Source organism: Etheostoma spectabile, chromosome 11 (assembly GCF_008692095.1).
Source record: "Etheostoma spectabile isolate EspeVRDwgs_2016 chromosome 11, UIUC_Espe_1.0, whole genome shotgun sequence".
NCBI lineage: Eukaryota > Metazoa > Chordata > Actinopteri > Perciformes > Percidae > Etheostoma > Etheostoma spectabile.
The window spans coordinates 5,348,527-5,364,314 of NC_045743.1; the positions used below are offsets into that span (position 1 = coordinate 5,348,527).

Here is a 15,788-nt window from a genome sequence, read left to right on the forward strand (position 1 = left end):
GCATTGGAGGCCCTGGAATACACACAATGCCGGGGTGTTAAGTTGTTTGTCAAAGACAGACTCAATTCAAGTTTTTGATGACATCTAGTGCTTTTTACTTTGGAGTTTGAATGCACTTTTTATAAGTTGCTTTGTACACAGCTATGTCAGCTGTTCATTGTATGTTGCATTATTTGGACACTGACGTGCAGTAGATAAGGGACTTACTATTACAGATTCAGTTTTTATAGTGTTTGTCATGTTGTTTGAGATAATGTGTGTAGATTTCTTGGAGAAGAGGGTGAAGGGTGGGGCCATAGAACAGTTTTTATGTTTCTGTGTTTTGGGGAGTTTTCTTGTGGTGTGCATGGTATAGGTAGTGTAACATATTCACTTCATTTTTCTCTCGCCAAAACACACGTACAAGGATTCATTTTGGGAAATTAATTCAAAAACATGCAAATATCAACAGAGCAGTCACTGCAAACATCATCTTCTACTGAAACCTACATTAGCTACTGGACTACTTCCGCGCAGGCGCAGAATGAGCGACAGTCGGGCTACCAAACTGGTCAAACAGCGGGTGTAAAGATGGTAGGTAACCAAAATAAACACAAACCCGGGCATTGGCTTTGGTGCCATTAAAGCTTACATTGAAGACTATTGTATTATTAATGTACATGCCGTGTCGCGTTTTGGCAAGCCTACAACGTTCAGTTACTTGTGTTCGCTAGCTACTAGTACAGGGAAGGTCAGTTGATATTTTGAGAGCAGCTAGCTAGCTAGACCCTTTTTGGCAGTCTGGTAACTTACAGGGATCAGGTCAGTCGTTAGACCTCAAAGACAGACAAACACAGGATCGTTTAAGTTAAATCCCAAATATCCATAACCATACTGACAGACTATTCCCATGATACTATCCCCCTGGTCATGCCAGTGATACATTTTGGCTAACTTCGCTAACGTTAGCCAGTATAAGTTACTAACCTAGCTGGTGTTATGTGACGTTAGACAATGCTAACCCAACGTTACCCATCTGGTCGTACAACAATCCGTGCAGTCTGGATGGTAGCCAGTAGCTTTACAGACTTCATGTGGTCGTTATTACCAGAAATCGGTAACGATTGGCGGAGTCATAGGCAGCATGGTGAACTCAGAGTTAGTCTCCGGTTTCAGGAAATGCTCCTCGGTAGAGCCCACTTGTGCTCAGGTACTGCAGCTATTGTGAGGAGGTGGCATGGTGATTTTTCCACAGAGATGGGGGATATTTCTGGATTGTAACGAATAGGGCAGGACGATAAAATGATTTCCATTATTAATTACTCTGCAGTATATTTGTCCAATGTCTTCATCAAATTGATTGTTGACAGTCCAAAACTCATTTCCAATCAGAGAAGACTAAAAAAGAAGTCGTAACATTTGAGCAGCTAACCACTTGTTTTAGCTTTTTTTTTTTTTCTCAATCGACATCAATGATTGCTTATCATATTTGTTGTGAATTGATTTAAGTCTAACTAATTAACTAACTAATTAATCAACCAGATATTGTCTGGAATTAGGTTGAATTTAGTTTAAAATAAACTAAAAGAAAATGTTGATAGTGGTGTCTTATGGCTGCAATACAATTTAATGCAGAATGAAATGTACACTCATTGCCTCTTGATGTTGCATTGAAAAATCATACACTATAAAAGTGCAAATTTAAAATAGTTTCACAATATCTGACAATATTGTGACATTGTATTTATATTGCCGTGTATTTCTGGCAGGGTGCTTCTGTTACACTCCAGACTTGTTGCGCCTCTAGACCGGGCGATGGCATCCCATTTCTCTTCTCATGTTACATCTATGAATGTAGTTATATGAGGGGCCCTCCTGGGTACAGCATGTGCTTTTAGAATCCACAACATCTCCCTTCAGAAAAGCCCATGTTGCTTTAGATAGGAAATTACCAGCACAGTTTTGGCTCACCACCAATTATGTGTGTGTGTGTGTGTCAGTATGACAGACTAACCTTTGGAAATATGAGTGTTTCTGAGTGCCTCGCAGTCTTTACTGTTGCCTGTATGCCTGTAGATGTGTATCTCGCTGTGTGTTTTTGTCTGTGTTTTGGTCTGTGTTTGCGTGTTGTTGTCGGTATTCCCTGGTCTGATCGCACCCGTGTCTGACAGTCCCTGTCCTGTGCTTACACAGCATAAGCTGAAGTCTTCACAGAGGGACAAGGTACGGCAGTTCATGTCCTTCACACAGGCTGGGGAGAAGACAGCTGTGTACTGCCTCACACAAAATGACTGGAAACTAGAAGTTGCTACCGATAACTACTTTCAGAATCCAGATCTCTACTGCAAGGAATCCATGAAAACGTCAGTAGACCGGAAAAAGCTGGAGCAGCTCTACAATCGCTACAAAGGTAAGTGGGAAAGCCTGTGTTTAACACTGTAACTCAAAATATTTACTTGGATAGAGCTGTTTCCAAAAAGGACTAAATTCTTTAAAAGTTAGAGACACTACTTCTTGTCAAAAAGTGTCAGTGTAACTGTTTTTCTTTTCCTTTTGATAGATCCCCAGGATGAGAATAAGATTGGTATTGATGGGATCCAGCAGTTTTGTGATGACCTCTCACTGGATCCAGCAAGCATTAGCGTGCTGGTCGTTGCATGGAAGTTTCGTGCTGCCACTCAGTGCGAGTTCACCAAGAAGGAGTTTTTGGATGGAATGACAGAATTGGGGTGAGTGTTGACATCAACAGCATAGGACTTGCTCCAAAGTGGAACATAAACACTGTGCCCAAAGTATCTTCAGATGGTGGTTCTCTTAGTCCAGGGAGGGAAGGTTGTCTATATATAGACCCACTCAACCACAGCTTGAGTATTCTATGTCTTCGTGAAATGACTCGGTGACAGAGCTGCTGTGTTTTGACTTTAGAGGTTCATGTGCCAACGTTAACTTTTGCAAATTTGTCTTCAGCATCAAGAAGGTCATGTTACAACTGGTTGGAGTGTTTGTTTGTATTCAATTACACTTGTGCCTGTTAATTTATTGCTTACATTGTCTATTTTTGTAGGTGTGACAGCCCAGAAAAACTGAAGGCCCTTTTGCCAAGATTAGAGCAGGAGCTCAAAGATAGTGGGAAGTTCAAGGATTTCTACCAGTTCACCTTTAACTTTGCCAAAAATCCCGGGCAGAAGGGTCTAGGTAGGAAAAGTGACAACAACAACAACAACTTCCTGAATGGTATCACTGAATGGCAACCTGTTGGTATCAAGTGTTTGTTTTTTTGTCTGTGTGCAGACTTGGAGATGGCTGTAGCCTATTGGAACCTGGTTCTGTCAGGACGATTTAAGTTCCTCGATCTTTGGAACAAATTCCTTTTGGTGAGTCAAAATGAAAATAGGATTGGTATCAGCACCAACACGGATCCTTAGTAGATCAGTTATTGGCCTTGACTTGACCAACATAAATCTTCTCTTTAGTTACACTCATTGAGCCATGGCAGGCTGTTTTTATGGCCACAGTAATCCCTGGCTTCATGTTACCTTACACAAAAGCAATACCAATGGTTTATGCACAGTTAGGAATACAACAAAACAAATTTGGGTTGGAAAAGAGGTAGACATGCAGTGTTTCCTTTAGGATTTTTTTTATAGCAGTTGGGGCAGGTCTGTCCAAACAACAACACACCCCATCCCCACCCCCCAGCCAAGCCTTGCACTCCACCGCAAAATGTCTTGCGTATGAAACAGAACTGACACTTTGCTACAACACAAACAAACATATTTATTCACCTCTTCACACAAAATGAGGTATATTTTCAGTTGTGATTGAACTGTTTTTTGTGGAACTATAGGGCACTTAACATCTACAACAGGTCTACAAAATGTATTTTACAAGAAATTCTTCATAGGGAAACCAAAACCCAAATGACTACATGTATAGACCATTTCCAATTTATATTAAATTACACTGACTCACTTACCGTTTTAATCTTTCCAGATGTTTGATATCAGGACGATGAGCTGACAGAACTGACAAGTTGAACATTGTCCAATTAGAACGGGCCCACTGCAGTGACGTTTTTGGTGGAGCTGTTTGTTTATGATTGACTCAGAAGAAAGCGAACGTTTTGACAATAACTACATCAACACAACAGTATGTGGAGTTAAAGTGGGCGGGCCCAATAACCTCTGAATAGTTCTACTTGTTGTTAAATTACAATGTAAGCGGCAGCCAATGGGGGTGTGCATTATGTCTGCAGGATAATTTAAAAGGAAATCCCAACTACATTATGTCTGCCCTATTTCTGATACTGAGGCGGCAGAAATTTGCCATGGCGGGCCGCCACTACAAAATTAACATAGAGGAAAGACTGAATTTGAGGTGAGGTATCGGAATCAATAGGGCTGTGTACCATACTTCGAAACTTTTTAGGCACCGACCAAATTTCCTCCATAGTATCAAAAAGGCCTTGTTGTTCAATACCAAATTTCAATACCTAAGGAGGTTATCTCAGCAGCGTCAGTGAGGTGATAAGCATGCAGCATGCTTGTACCAAGATCTAATAATGCTGATTGGATTGATTGTGATTGGATGTCTATTGTTACACGTCAAGGAGGCATGCAGGAAAAAACACAACAGGGCTCACGTTTGTGTGTGTGCGTTTTTTTGACAAGCTTGACTACAGTGGCCCAATCCCAAAGTCCGAACTCACAGACTTTGGTGCGCGTTCTCGCAAAATTCGTAAAGGCTTAGGGTTGTCCTAATGTTGAATTGCAAAGAGCGTGAGGGTTTGAGTACACACTTACCAAGCCCTTTCCGTAAGTCTGCATTGATGCAGGGAATTACCCACAGTTCAAACCGTTGGGACGTTTACCCAAGGGGGTAAGCCTTTCTCTCTAAGCGTAGCTCCCATGGCGCCATTTTAATGCTATAAAGCCATCATCTGCAGTTAGCATCCCATTGACTGACATTAATTTTTGCGCCACTTTGACAGCAAACAACTTTACATCTGAAGCATTTCAAGACTCTATTTGTCCATTGTTTATTTGTAAAGAAACACGACAATGCATAAGAGGCTCCATTACCTTGTAGCTCACATTATGGCTCCGTTGCAGACGTATTTGATGGGCCAAAATAGAAATTTAAAAATAGGTTAACAATTGTGTCATAACCACGCGACTTACTGTCGCATTGTCAACAAATCACCGTATTGCCAGGAGAAGCACACAGACAGTTTCGACTCACATTACTGTTTAGGTTTAATTACTAACGTTAACTAGCATGTTAGTTCGAAGGAATTACCTGTGTCTCTGTTATCTCCTTACATACGTATACCTACGCTCTCCGTCTCTGCTGATTGGGAATGATTGAGATTTCTCTCGGCACAGCTAGCAGAAGACATACAACTTTCCGACAGGTTGCCCACGTCACAACTACGTTGTCAAGCTCAGTTGGAGGCTGCGCAGTAACGCCTAGCCAACACCGGAAAAGTGCTTCTATTTTCCTTCACTGTTCTCCGTCCTGAACATCGGGATCTGTTGGTCCACTTCTTTAACTGTCTATGCGTTTACAGCGGAGACCATAGGGCAATCTGTAAATTACAAAGGTAAACAACTGCACGACACATGACAAATAAATGAAATCAGTTAGCCGTCTCCTGTGCCTTGGCCGTGTGGAAAGCAACAAATTTAAAATGAAAATCAACATCTTTGTTAATAAACGTCGCCAAGGTAACGTGATCTCCTGAAGTGATGTCCCAATCCCATTTATACCTATCTGAGCCCATGTGGCCTCACACACTCTCACTTAGTGCCTGAGATCAATTACCGTAATTCCTTAAATAAAAGCCTGGGCCTTTATTTACCTGAACTGCAGAAGTAACCCAGCTTTTATTTGAAGCAGGCTTTTATTAGAGGCAGGCTTTTATGTCAAATTCGATCTGTTTGATAAGTATAATTGTTTAAAATAAACTGTTTTAAATCAAAAGCCATACCGTTCCAGTGGACAGAGATTGTTCAATTTTTAAGAAGCATTTTGCAGAAATATCACCATACAACACAGCCAGAAGGGCGACAGAGCAATTTGGGTCCAAAATAATCAAACACCATCTTTGTGTCAGTTTGAACCCGGTAAATGTACCGGGTATTTATTTCAAAAACAGGTATTACGGTTTTGTTGGTTGATTACAATAGGAGCTTACAGTGGTCACACCAGTATCTGATTAACGTTACAGACGGTAGCTAGTTTTATTTCTAGTTTCAGGCTAACTCTTTTCCTCCCACTTCCAGCTAGCTAGCCGTGCTCTGCTCTCGTCGGCTTATCCTTCTGTTTCTTCCAGTCTCTGATTCTCCTGGAGTCAATGTCGAAATGTCTCGAAGCTTTTCACCCGAGTTTTCCTCAGCATAGTTTAAAACTCTTTTTGTTTTTTTGTTAAAAAGTAAGAGCCTGTCATTGTCTGCAAAATGAGTCCCGTGTTACATCCAATATAGCTACTGCCATATGTTGGCACCTGTACGTTAATATTCCTCGACTGAGTAACACATACAGCCGCATTGACTAAAATACCAGAAAAAACAGTGTGGAAAAAAGCATGAATATATTGTTGAATCTGTTAAATTAAATTGGTAGAAATGTACATTACAATAAACTTACTAGTCATATTACTATGACTACCGGCCTTTATTTCAGGAATTACGGCAAGTCTGTGAGTCTTTAGTCCTCAGGGCCCACTTTGGGGCCAGTGTGTGTGTCACATAGTTGTAAAGTAGCTAACACAATAAAATTGTAATGTAAAATATTGTGATTTAGTTTTGTTAAAATGGATTTTGTAAAATTAATATTGAAATGGTATTGAAATCCCATACCAGTGGGATTGGTACGGGTGTTTCAAACAATACCCAGCCCTAAGACCAAGTAAGATAAAGATGGATTAGTGCATCTATGACCGAAAGAACGAGATCCAGGGTACAAGCGGCCGAAATGGGTTTCCTCAGGAGGGTGGCTGGCGTCTCCCTTAGAGATAGGGTGAGAGGCACAGTCATCCGAGAGGAGCTCGGAGTAGAGCCGCTGCTCCTTTCGCGTCGAAAGGAGCCAGTTGAGGTGGTTCGGGCATCTGGTAAGGATGCCTCCTGGGCGCCTCCCTAGGGAGATGTTCCAGGCACGTCCAGCTGGGAGGAGGCCTCGGGGAAGACCCAGGACTAGGTGGAGAGATTATATCTCCAACCTGGCCTGGGAACGCCTCGGGATCCCCCAGTTGGATCTGGTTAATGTGGCTCGGGAAAGAGAAGTTTGGGGTCCCTTGCTGGAGCTGCTGCCCCTGCGACCCGATACCGGATAAGGGGATGAAGATGGATGGATGGATGGATAGATGGATGGATGGATGGATGGATGGATAGTGCATCTATCATTTAAATCTATTTGGCCCATTGATGGGAAACTTGGCTAAGGCTATGCCGGCTTTCATTACCCCTTAATGACTCATTCAAAAAGGGGGGTCAGCGGGTGTTACCAGATAGTGTTTGGTTGAAATGTAACCCTCCAGAACACATGCTGGCCCACTGGGTACTCACTGATTTACACTATGGTGTTATAATGGCAATTTATTTCTCACAGTTTTGCTTATAAAAAGGTATAAAAAAATAAACACAAGTTGCGTCGAACCACACCAAAATGTTCACCAGCACTTGTCTGTTACAGGAACACCATAAACGATCCATCCCAAAGGACACATGGAACCTTTTGTTGGACTTTGGTAACATGATTGCAGACGACATGTCCAACTATGATGAGGAAGGTGAGGTTTGGATGACAAAGTTCCTTCAGATTTAGCATTTCTTTTCTTTGTAATTCTGTGACCGTGAGCTTTCTTATTTCTATCCCTGTGATAGTAATGCTATCTCGGTGTTTCTTTCTCAGGAGCATGGCCAGTCCTTATAGATGATTTTGTGGAATTCGCTCGACCAATTGTAACAGGATCAAAACGTAAAACTCTCTAAATCCAATCCCAACTCTGGATAGCCAGAACCTTGTTTCTGTTACAGTGACTTCATAGTTTTTTAAGACTTGTAAAAAAAAAAAAATTAAAAAAAAATAAGTGAAAATTGTAGACTTCAGAGAGAAAACAGAAGCACTTGAAACTGTCAGAAAACCACCTTTCAGGGAGCTGAGTGAAAACTAGGAGAACTGGCCACATTTTTTTGTCCTCTTGAGACTGAGGCATTAAATGGACATTGCCGGATTCACTGTTGTCTCTCCTGTTGGATTCTCCGCATCCTGGACGCCTCTCTGCTCTGCTCCAAGAGGAGCACCACCTGTCAGGCCACAGCCCTGTAAGTGGGGAAGGACACAGCACTGAGAGGTGGTTCACTGGAGATGATGTACTCTAGAGGGACTGGACAGGAGAAAACTGTGTTTCAAGATTCTTCTAGTCAGCTTTGTTTTGTTATATGAAGCTCTGAGTGACTGTGCAAAGCTCCCCTGTCTTACTTCGGGACAGAGTGCTCACTACACCAGCACCAACAGAACTGTTGCAGTTTTAACTGTACATACTGTATCTAACGGGACAGTTTACAAAGAGAGCTATATGAACAATAATATAAATATGTTGAATTTATAAATGCAAAAGAGGATGCTTTTATGTACAGTATATGCTAACATCTCTAACGGGATGCCTCAATATCGTGGATGATATGCTGTTGGTCTGTTTGTTCGGTGGATCTGTCAAGTCATGGAATTGTGAGCTTCTCAATGAATGTTAAACACATTCTAAATCACCCTGGGCTGGTTTCACAAATACGTTTTCACTAAAGTAAAAGCAGTACTTTAATTTGATAACTGATATTGGTTGGTGGTTTTCATTGGTCAGGTTAATCTTAGTTGGGAGTGGGTGTTGACTCCTACACGTGAGGTGTAGTCAGTCCACAGCACCATGATTTTGCTTGCAAAAGATCATGTCTTTCTGACTGTTGAGGAAAGAGTTTTGTTTTTATCCCTCTAAAGACAATGATATTAAAGTGAATGTTCAGCAGCATTTACGTGAAATTTAGTTCCGAAAATTACAGCCCTTTAGGATTGCATGGTACATATCAGTATGTCATGGCAGTGCCACGTTCAGAAGGAAGGACACTAAAGATGGCAACAGGATGACAAAGTAAGCCTTAAGAATAAAAATCTGTCTGTTCAATATTTCTATTTCTGTTCAAGCCCATCTGTTCAGTGTTACTGAAGGTAGTGAAATTTAGAATATATTGTTAAAACATCATGTAAAGTAGCCTAAGTATATTGTTCATTTAAGAAAGATGAATAAAGCATGAGTTTATCCATAATCATACATGCAAAGTTCTTTTGTTGTTGAGTTAGATGGACATTTTATATCACTTACAGAACAGTACAGCTGTGTTTCATAAAGCAGCGCGATGACTGCCAGAGTGTAAAAAAGATTTGTAACCTGCTGATCTGAATGTGTTAAAGAAAGCTTTAAAAGGACATCTTTAAGAATAGTCCTTCATGTTGTTAATTGTTACAAATAAACAATATTTAACAATATTTCTTTTAGTACTTAGCCGTGGTAAATTGGCCAATTTGGTAAGGGTGCTTTGGTCATTGTTTATCATGTTATTTCCCTCCTTGCAACTTTACAATGTGACGCAATAGAGGTACAGTGTTGGATGACGCTGAGTTGGTCAGGATGTCTGTAGTATTATGAAGTTTACACATTTATTCCACATCCTACTCCATCTTACAAGGCAGGTCAGGTGACTAATATAATATTTATGCCACTATGTATCTGTATGCTGTGCCATCTTTCTAAAAAGATCATGACTACTAGCCTAAAATAAACATAAATGTTTATTTTGCAAACATTATTTTAGGGGGTTTAGGAGGTAAGACACCATTCATGGACCACAATATTCCCAGTTCAAATCCGACCGACAAGCTTTGTTTGTGTCCCTAGATTCTTTAAAACTATTACTTTAAACTATTAAATAAAGGCACAATAAAGGTCCAGAAATACTTAAAGCGGATTTTTTAACATTTATTTTGTATACTATTGAGAATGACCAAAAAAAGGGGAGAACTCTAGCTGTGTCTGTAGCTACCATTTAAGGATAGGTTCTTTTTTTTTTTTAACTGGTCAGGTGCCCAAGGCCTGTAGATTTAGACTCCCGTCCATCGGCAGCACCTTAGGAAGAGGTCTTTCGATGGCCAGTATGAACAGGAGGACTAATCACAGCGAGCTGAACCTGTTTTAGTGTACACATGGGCCATTGCTGTTGTTATCAAAGACAAACATGAAAAATGTGGCCATATAATTTAAGGACAATAAGGGCATGTCCTCAATATCGTTTCTGGGAATTTGGTAGATGTAACAATCTAAGAATTAGTTTATAGTCTACAATTTGACTTTTTTCAAAGGCCAACATTAAAACCAGCATTATCCGTTGGGGGCCACTGGGGGCAGCGAAAACATTGAAATAAAAATATTGATCATAGTCCCTTTAAACATTAAAATAAGACTAGTAAAAGGGATTTAGTTTTCTTTATGATAATAATCTTGACAATATAGAGACAGCTTTGAAATATTAAGATCATGTAGATGGGAAATTAGGTATTTAAACAGTCTAAACAATTTACTTTTTTGGTAGTCAAATATTTCTTAAGGACCATGGAAGTGGTAATTGGACTTTGGATTTCTTAAAATCCGTCTCCAATCCTGTAAATAATGTTTTAACATTTAAAGGAGATGGGGATACCTTTATTTTGTTAAGAGTGATATGCAAAAAGCCAAAGCATCCAATTGTATTGCATGCAAATAAAGCACATGCAGTACATGTGATTGTTACCTGAGCGTTACACAGTCTAGTCCCTCCTCTCAGTGAAAACTGTAAGGTGTGTCATTGGAAACTCAAACCGCTTTGTTATTTACCTTGACAGCAGCTCTTTTCCAAGGAATAGAAATGAAATAGGCGCCTCTGTGCAGGTTGTTTACTGCCCCGGTGGACTACTTTACCTGCAATAAATGAAAGACAATGGAAAGAAAAGGAAACGCTTCTCAACCTCATACATGTAATAATGGCAGTGAAAGGTGAGCTTCGTGTTGATGTGGTGTTCACTCTGACTGCATGACTTTCTTTTAGTTATGGTTGTTACATGTACTATATGTTCTTGACTACCAGTTATTTACATCAGTTTCTTTCCTTATCTATGCACTGTAATTGTATGCAATTGCTTACTTGACAAATGTGTAAAGGAGGTATTAAAAGCCAACTAGCTCAATAAAATATCATAGCTAAGAGTTGTTTTGTGGAAAATACATGACATTTTCTGAGGTTATTTTGCTACTTGCTAACTCGTCCCACTTGAAAGTAATTTAAAACTAACTAATCATCTAGCTGGGGCATCTGATCTCTTCGCTACAGAAACCTTACCCTGTGCAGGCTTTTGTAATGTCTGTCATCAGGGAATAGGTGCAGGAAGGGTGGGTAGGAAAGTAACCCCAGCGGTCAGTTGTTTCTTCAGTTCTTTGTGCACAGTCCTTCATTTGTACATGCTACTGGACTATGTGGATTTACCCCAGCAGGATTGACCCCTATGGCTTTGAGAGACGTCATGATTTTGAATCCTACAAGGAGATGATGAATGAGTATGTAGTCGTCCTCAATAGAAGGTCAATGAGATGGTCCAAGCTCCTTCAAGAGAAACCACATGTGGAGAAGAACTTGACAGGTACAAGTAACAAACACACATTGAAATACGCCACGTTTTGGTGTCTTATTGGGGCCTTTTGTGGTTATGTGACATAAATATAAAATCTGTCTTGGAAGTGAAAAGGTATGTGCGTAAAGGTGTGCCTAACGAGCACCGTGCCAGGATTTGGATGGCAGCCAGTGGCGGACAGGAACGACTAGAGAGCAACCCGGGTTATTACCAGTCTCTGCTGGCCAAGGAGCATGACAGCAAGTTGAAGGAAACCATCCACACAGGTGCTTTCACTCAAGATATTTTGACATGTCAAATAAATGATGGCTGAATTCCATTTACCTGCTTCAGTTTCAGGGTCCTGGAACTGCTGGCTCACTGTCTCAATGTCATTGCTTCACTGAGACACTTGAATAGAACAGAGCCATTGGTGATGTTAACAGTGTCACCTGAGCTTTCCCTACTATGACAATTCAAAATGTCTGCTGTGGAAAAAAGCCTCTTCCTGTCTCATCACCGCCCTACAATCGACTATTTCGCTTCAAAGAAACAAACATTCACCCCTCAACGTGTGTCAACACACAGGTCCGTATCATAGTATAATTCTTGTTTTGTCATTTTTGCCAGATATGCATAGGACCTTTCCTGACAACATCCTCTTCCAGAGCAAAGCAGAACCGAGCCTGCAGAGGGCTCTATACAATGTGCTGCTTGCCTACGGACAACATAATAAGGAAGTTGGGTACTGTCAGGTAAATAAAACACTTCTCTTCACCACATTCATTTCCTTACATATGTAGTATTTCCCCAAAATTAAGCTTTTTGTGCAACATTCACAAGTCATATTATGATGTATACTGAAGTCCCACTGCTTTTGGCTTGAGATCCAACTTCCTTGAACCAAACAAAGGAAGAGGAAATCAATGGGTTTATTGACAGGTTGTACAGATACACGTTTTTCCCAGACATGCAAGAATTAGTATCATCATATCATATGTTAAATATGTCCAGCATAAATTCTGCGGTGTATTTGGCTGTGTGTGTGTCTGTTAAATCAGTAACCTAAAATATGCCCATGGACTCACTCTCAGTTTAGATCATCGCTGTCTCTGTTTGTGTCAGGGCATGAACTTTATTGCAGGCTACCTCATGATCGTCACCAAAGATGAAGAGAACTCCTTCTGGCTCATGGATGCATTATTGGGCAGAATGCTCCCAGGTAATTTTTTTTTAGTTAGCGCACACAGACAAACAATTAAGGTCCCTGCACCGCCCCAGAGGTGTTTTCAATGAGTCTGTCTGATTAGAGGTTGAAGGTGGCATGACAACGGAATGGACCTTTTTCAAAACAGACATTTTTAATTGTAAATTATTTTAGACTACATATTTTAAATGTCATAAAATGATTTACCTTTGCAATGAGATTAAAATACCAAAACTGTAAACAATACAGCATGGCTCTTAAAAGAGAATTCTGGTCGATTTCAACACGTAGCTCTGTTGTCTGTAAATTTAAAGTGCTGTCAGTAGAGAGAAAAACGAAAACAATCAGTGCTGCCTACATTGTGTTATCCTCCTGCTAGAGTTAGCACCCAACAGGCTGAAACTGGGCAAGTTTTAAACATGTTTATAGCCTCTAAACATGCTCAAAGTGTCATTGCAAGTGCCAAGCCATGTGAAGTGATTCCTTCCAAGTGAACACAGGGAATGTGACTGCTGTAGCTGTGAAAGAAATGCATGAAAGTTGTGCTAATTTACTCTACATAGAGTGGGGATGTAAGATAGGGCCCCTAGGGTTATAAAAGACTGAAAAGTAGGCTTCAAAAGGCCAAACAACAAGTATCACGATTGCACTCAGATAGACAAGTAACCTAACCTACTTTCTGGATATTGTAGACTTTTACAGTCCAGCCATGATGGGCCTGAAGACTGACCAGGAGGTCCTCGGGGAGCTGGTGAAGGCTAAAGCTCCTGCAGTAGGACAGCTCATGGCCCAGTATCCTGGCATATGGACACTGGTGGTGTCACGCTGGTTTATCTGCCTCTACATTGACATACTCCCAATTGAGGTAAGCAAAAGTTGGGGTTGACAAATGAGGAATTCATAGTGATGATTTTACAGACATATTTGTTGTTTCTGGTGATTGCAGACAGTTCTGCGGGTTTGGGATTGTCTTTTCTACGAGGGCTCCAAAGTTCTTTTCCGTGTTGCTCTGACTCTCATCACTCACCACCAGCCTGAGATCCTGCGAGCTCGCTCTTTGACAGATGTGTGCGAGTGCTTTAAACAAATTACCTGTGGAGCTTTCACTCTGGACTGCCACACCTTCATGCAGGTGCGATGAGAAAGGACACAGAACAGTTTGAACACCAGCTCTCCACCTCTGGCAAAACTTAGCAAAAGGTCAATCTGCATTAAGCACTTTAGGGCTTCACTCATTATCATTATCTATTAATCCAATGACTAATATATTAATCATAAAATGTGTAAAAACAGTAAAAAAAAATGCAGATGAAAGGTTTCCAGAGCCCATAGTGATGTCTTCAAAATGTCTTATTTTGTCCAGGTAACAGCTCTAAACCCCAGTTGAATCTGTCTACTATAAGACAAAGAAAAGAAAGGAATCCACATTTAAGTTGCTGAAATCAACACATTTCTGGCATTATAGCTTGAAAATTTACTTGAATGGTTAATCGATTATCAATCCATTAATATGTTGCAGATTCATTTTTTGTTGATTAACAAGTGTGTGTGTGTGGGTGTATGTAAACAGCATGTCTAATTAATGTTTAAATTCATCTTTCATGTCTTGTTCCTAAGTACTAATTATCTTATATATAATATATATATATATATATATATATATATATTTTGGTGACATTGTCTCTCTATTTACAGAAAGTCTTCACAGAACCTGGGAGCCTGTCAATGGCAACTATTGATAAACTCAGAGAGAAATGCAGACAACGAATACTGGAGGAAGAATCTGGACGGAAATAAAATTGAAAATAAAATTGAATCCACCATTTATGCCCGTTTAAATGGATTTTTAAAACAAACAGCTTTAATTCAGTGTAAAAGAATGACACTGGAACAAAGAACTATTACCGAATGGACTTCTAGTGGCTTTTTGTTTTGCTTCTGTTTTAAGTTTCTATAAAGAATCTAGTTTTAAAACCTTGTCCTTTGCAAATCGCCCCATGTTCTGCACAATATTCCTGCTGCTGTAGATACTGTAAGTGTGATCCTCACAACTGATGCTTTGTAAAATCCTTTTTGCACTATACTTGTAGCAGTGTGGGACTGATGCAATTATTTTTGTTATTGTGGAGAATGATACTTATAGAGACTGTGGTCTTGCATTGCCAGACTCCACAACACTGCGGAGTAAGGTCTGGCTCCTCCATACATACATTGCAGGATAGGACAACAAAAAAAAAGCTTTGGGTTGTTTGCTTTTCTTTAAACCAATCAAAATCGTCTTGGGCGGCGCTAAGCTTCGATTGCAGAGACGTCCCTCTACAAAATGGTCTAGGGAAAGAACTTGTTTGGGTGGAACATTTGGACCACGAGAACAGGAAACACCACATATAATATAAAATGAAGTTGACTGGTCACACAGTCGAGTAACGTGAGCTGTTTAAATTAGCTGGATACGTGGTTAAACATAATTTGCTCTTACCAGTCGGTGTATCGCCCTGTGTTACATAGCGATCCTGCCTTTCTTTGTCAATATTTACAATCATTCCCCGAAAGAACCTAGCAGGACTGCCTTGTTGCACAATCCAAATGTTTTTCTTTCCCCAAAACAAACTGTTTTGCAAGGCAAGGAACATCCAGCGGTCGTTAATCCAGACTATAGCCTTCTGTTTTAGCTGTCATGGTTTAATGTAAAAAGGGAATTCCTGCTTGCACTGAAACACTGTTCAAATCGTCCATTTCTCTTTCTGACTTAAAGTGAGATGTCCTCTTTGTGTTTCACTTTTTAATGTTACCAGAAACCTAATAATGGGCTTAATCCATTTCCTGATGTAGCTGACCTCATAAATACCTCTGCCAAACAAAGGTAAAGAGAAGTGCAAATGGCAGTGTTATGTGAATGTCTTAAACAACT

The 15,788-nt window shown here is 40.3% G+C and overlaps 2 protein-coding genes across 3 annotated transcripts; both read left to right on the plus strand.

Annotated features, from left to right (window-relative positions):
* Positions 1-394: 394 nt before the first annotated feature.
* On the plus strand, positions 395-8,359 carry LOC116697780 (DCN1-like protein 1). The gene is made up of 7 exons (XM_032529255.1): positions 395-573; positions 2,173-2,389; positions 2,540-2,708; positions 3,044-3,174; positions 3,271-3,353; positions 7,672-7,768; positions 7,891-8,359. The coding sequence occupies exons 1-7, from the start codon at positions 436-438 to the stop codon at positions 7,968-7,970; spliced, it is 915 nt and encodes a 304-aa protein (XP_032385146.1). The 5' UTR covers positions 395-435; the 3' UTR covers positions 7,971-8,359.
* A 2,387-nt stretch (positions 8,360-10,746) lies between these two features.
* On the plus strand, positions 10,747-15,027 carry LOC116697774 (growth hormone-regulated TBC protein 1-A). Of its 2 annotated transcripts, none has more exons than XM_032529241.1 (8): positions 10,747-11,059; positions 11,552-11,700; positions 11,799-11,957; positions 12,301-12,425; positions 12,796-12,892; positions 13,570-13,742; positions 13,824-14,009; positions 14,573-15,027. In XM_032529241.1, the coding sequence occupies exons 1-8, from the start codon at positions 11,004-11,006 to the stop codon at positions 14,672-14,674; spliced, it is 1,047 nt and encodes a 348-aa protein (XP_032385132.1). In that variant the 5' UTR covers positions 10,747-11,003; the 3' UTR covers positions 14,675-15,027. The 2 variants fall into 2 exon arrangements, with proteins under 2 accessions (XP_032385132.1, XP_032385133.1); XM_032529242.1 differs by having other exon boundaries at positions 10,791-11,059; positions 11,555-11,700; positions 14,573-15,026.
* The last annotated feature ends 761 nt before the right edge of the window (positions 15,028-15,788 follow it).

Bases quoted from the DNA above. Each gene is read 5' to 3' on its own strand.
- LOC116697780 (XM_032529255.1), top strand. From the start codon at position 436: ATGCAAATATCAACAGAGCAGTCACTGCAAACATCATCTTCTACTGAA. The intron at 2,390-2,539 runs GTAAGTGGGAAA...TCCTTTTGATAG, and splicing joins GCTCTACAATCGCTACAAAG to ATCCCCAGGATGAGAATAAG. The intron at 2,709-3,043 runs GTGAGTGTTGAC...CTATTTTTGTAG, and splicing joins GATGGAATGACAGAATTGGG to GTGTGACAGCCCAGAAAAAC.
- LOC116697774 (XM_032529241.1), top strand. From the start codon at position 11,004: ATGGAAAGAAAAGGAAACGCTTCTCAACCTCATACATGTAATAATGGC. The intron at 12,893-13,569 runs GTAATTTTTTTT...TGGATATTGTAG, and splicing joins ATTGGGCAGAATGCTCCCAG to ACTTTTACAGTCCAGCCATG. The intron at 14,010-14,572 runs GTGCGATGAGAA...CTCTATTTACAG, and splicing joins ACTGCCACACCTTCATGCAG to AAAGTCTTCACAGAACCTGG.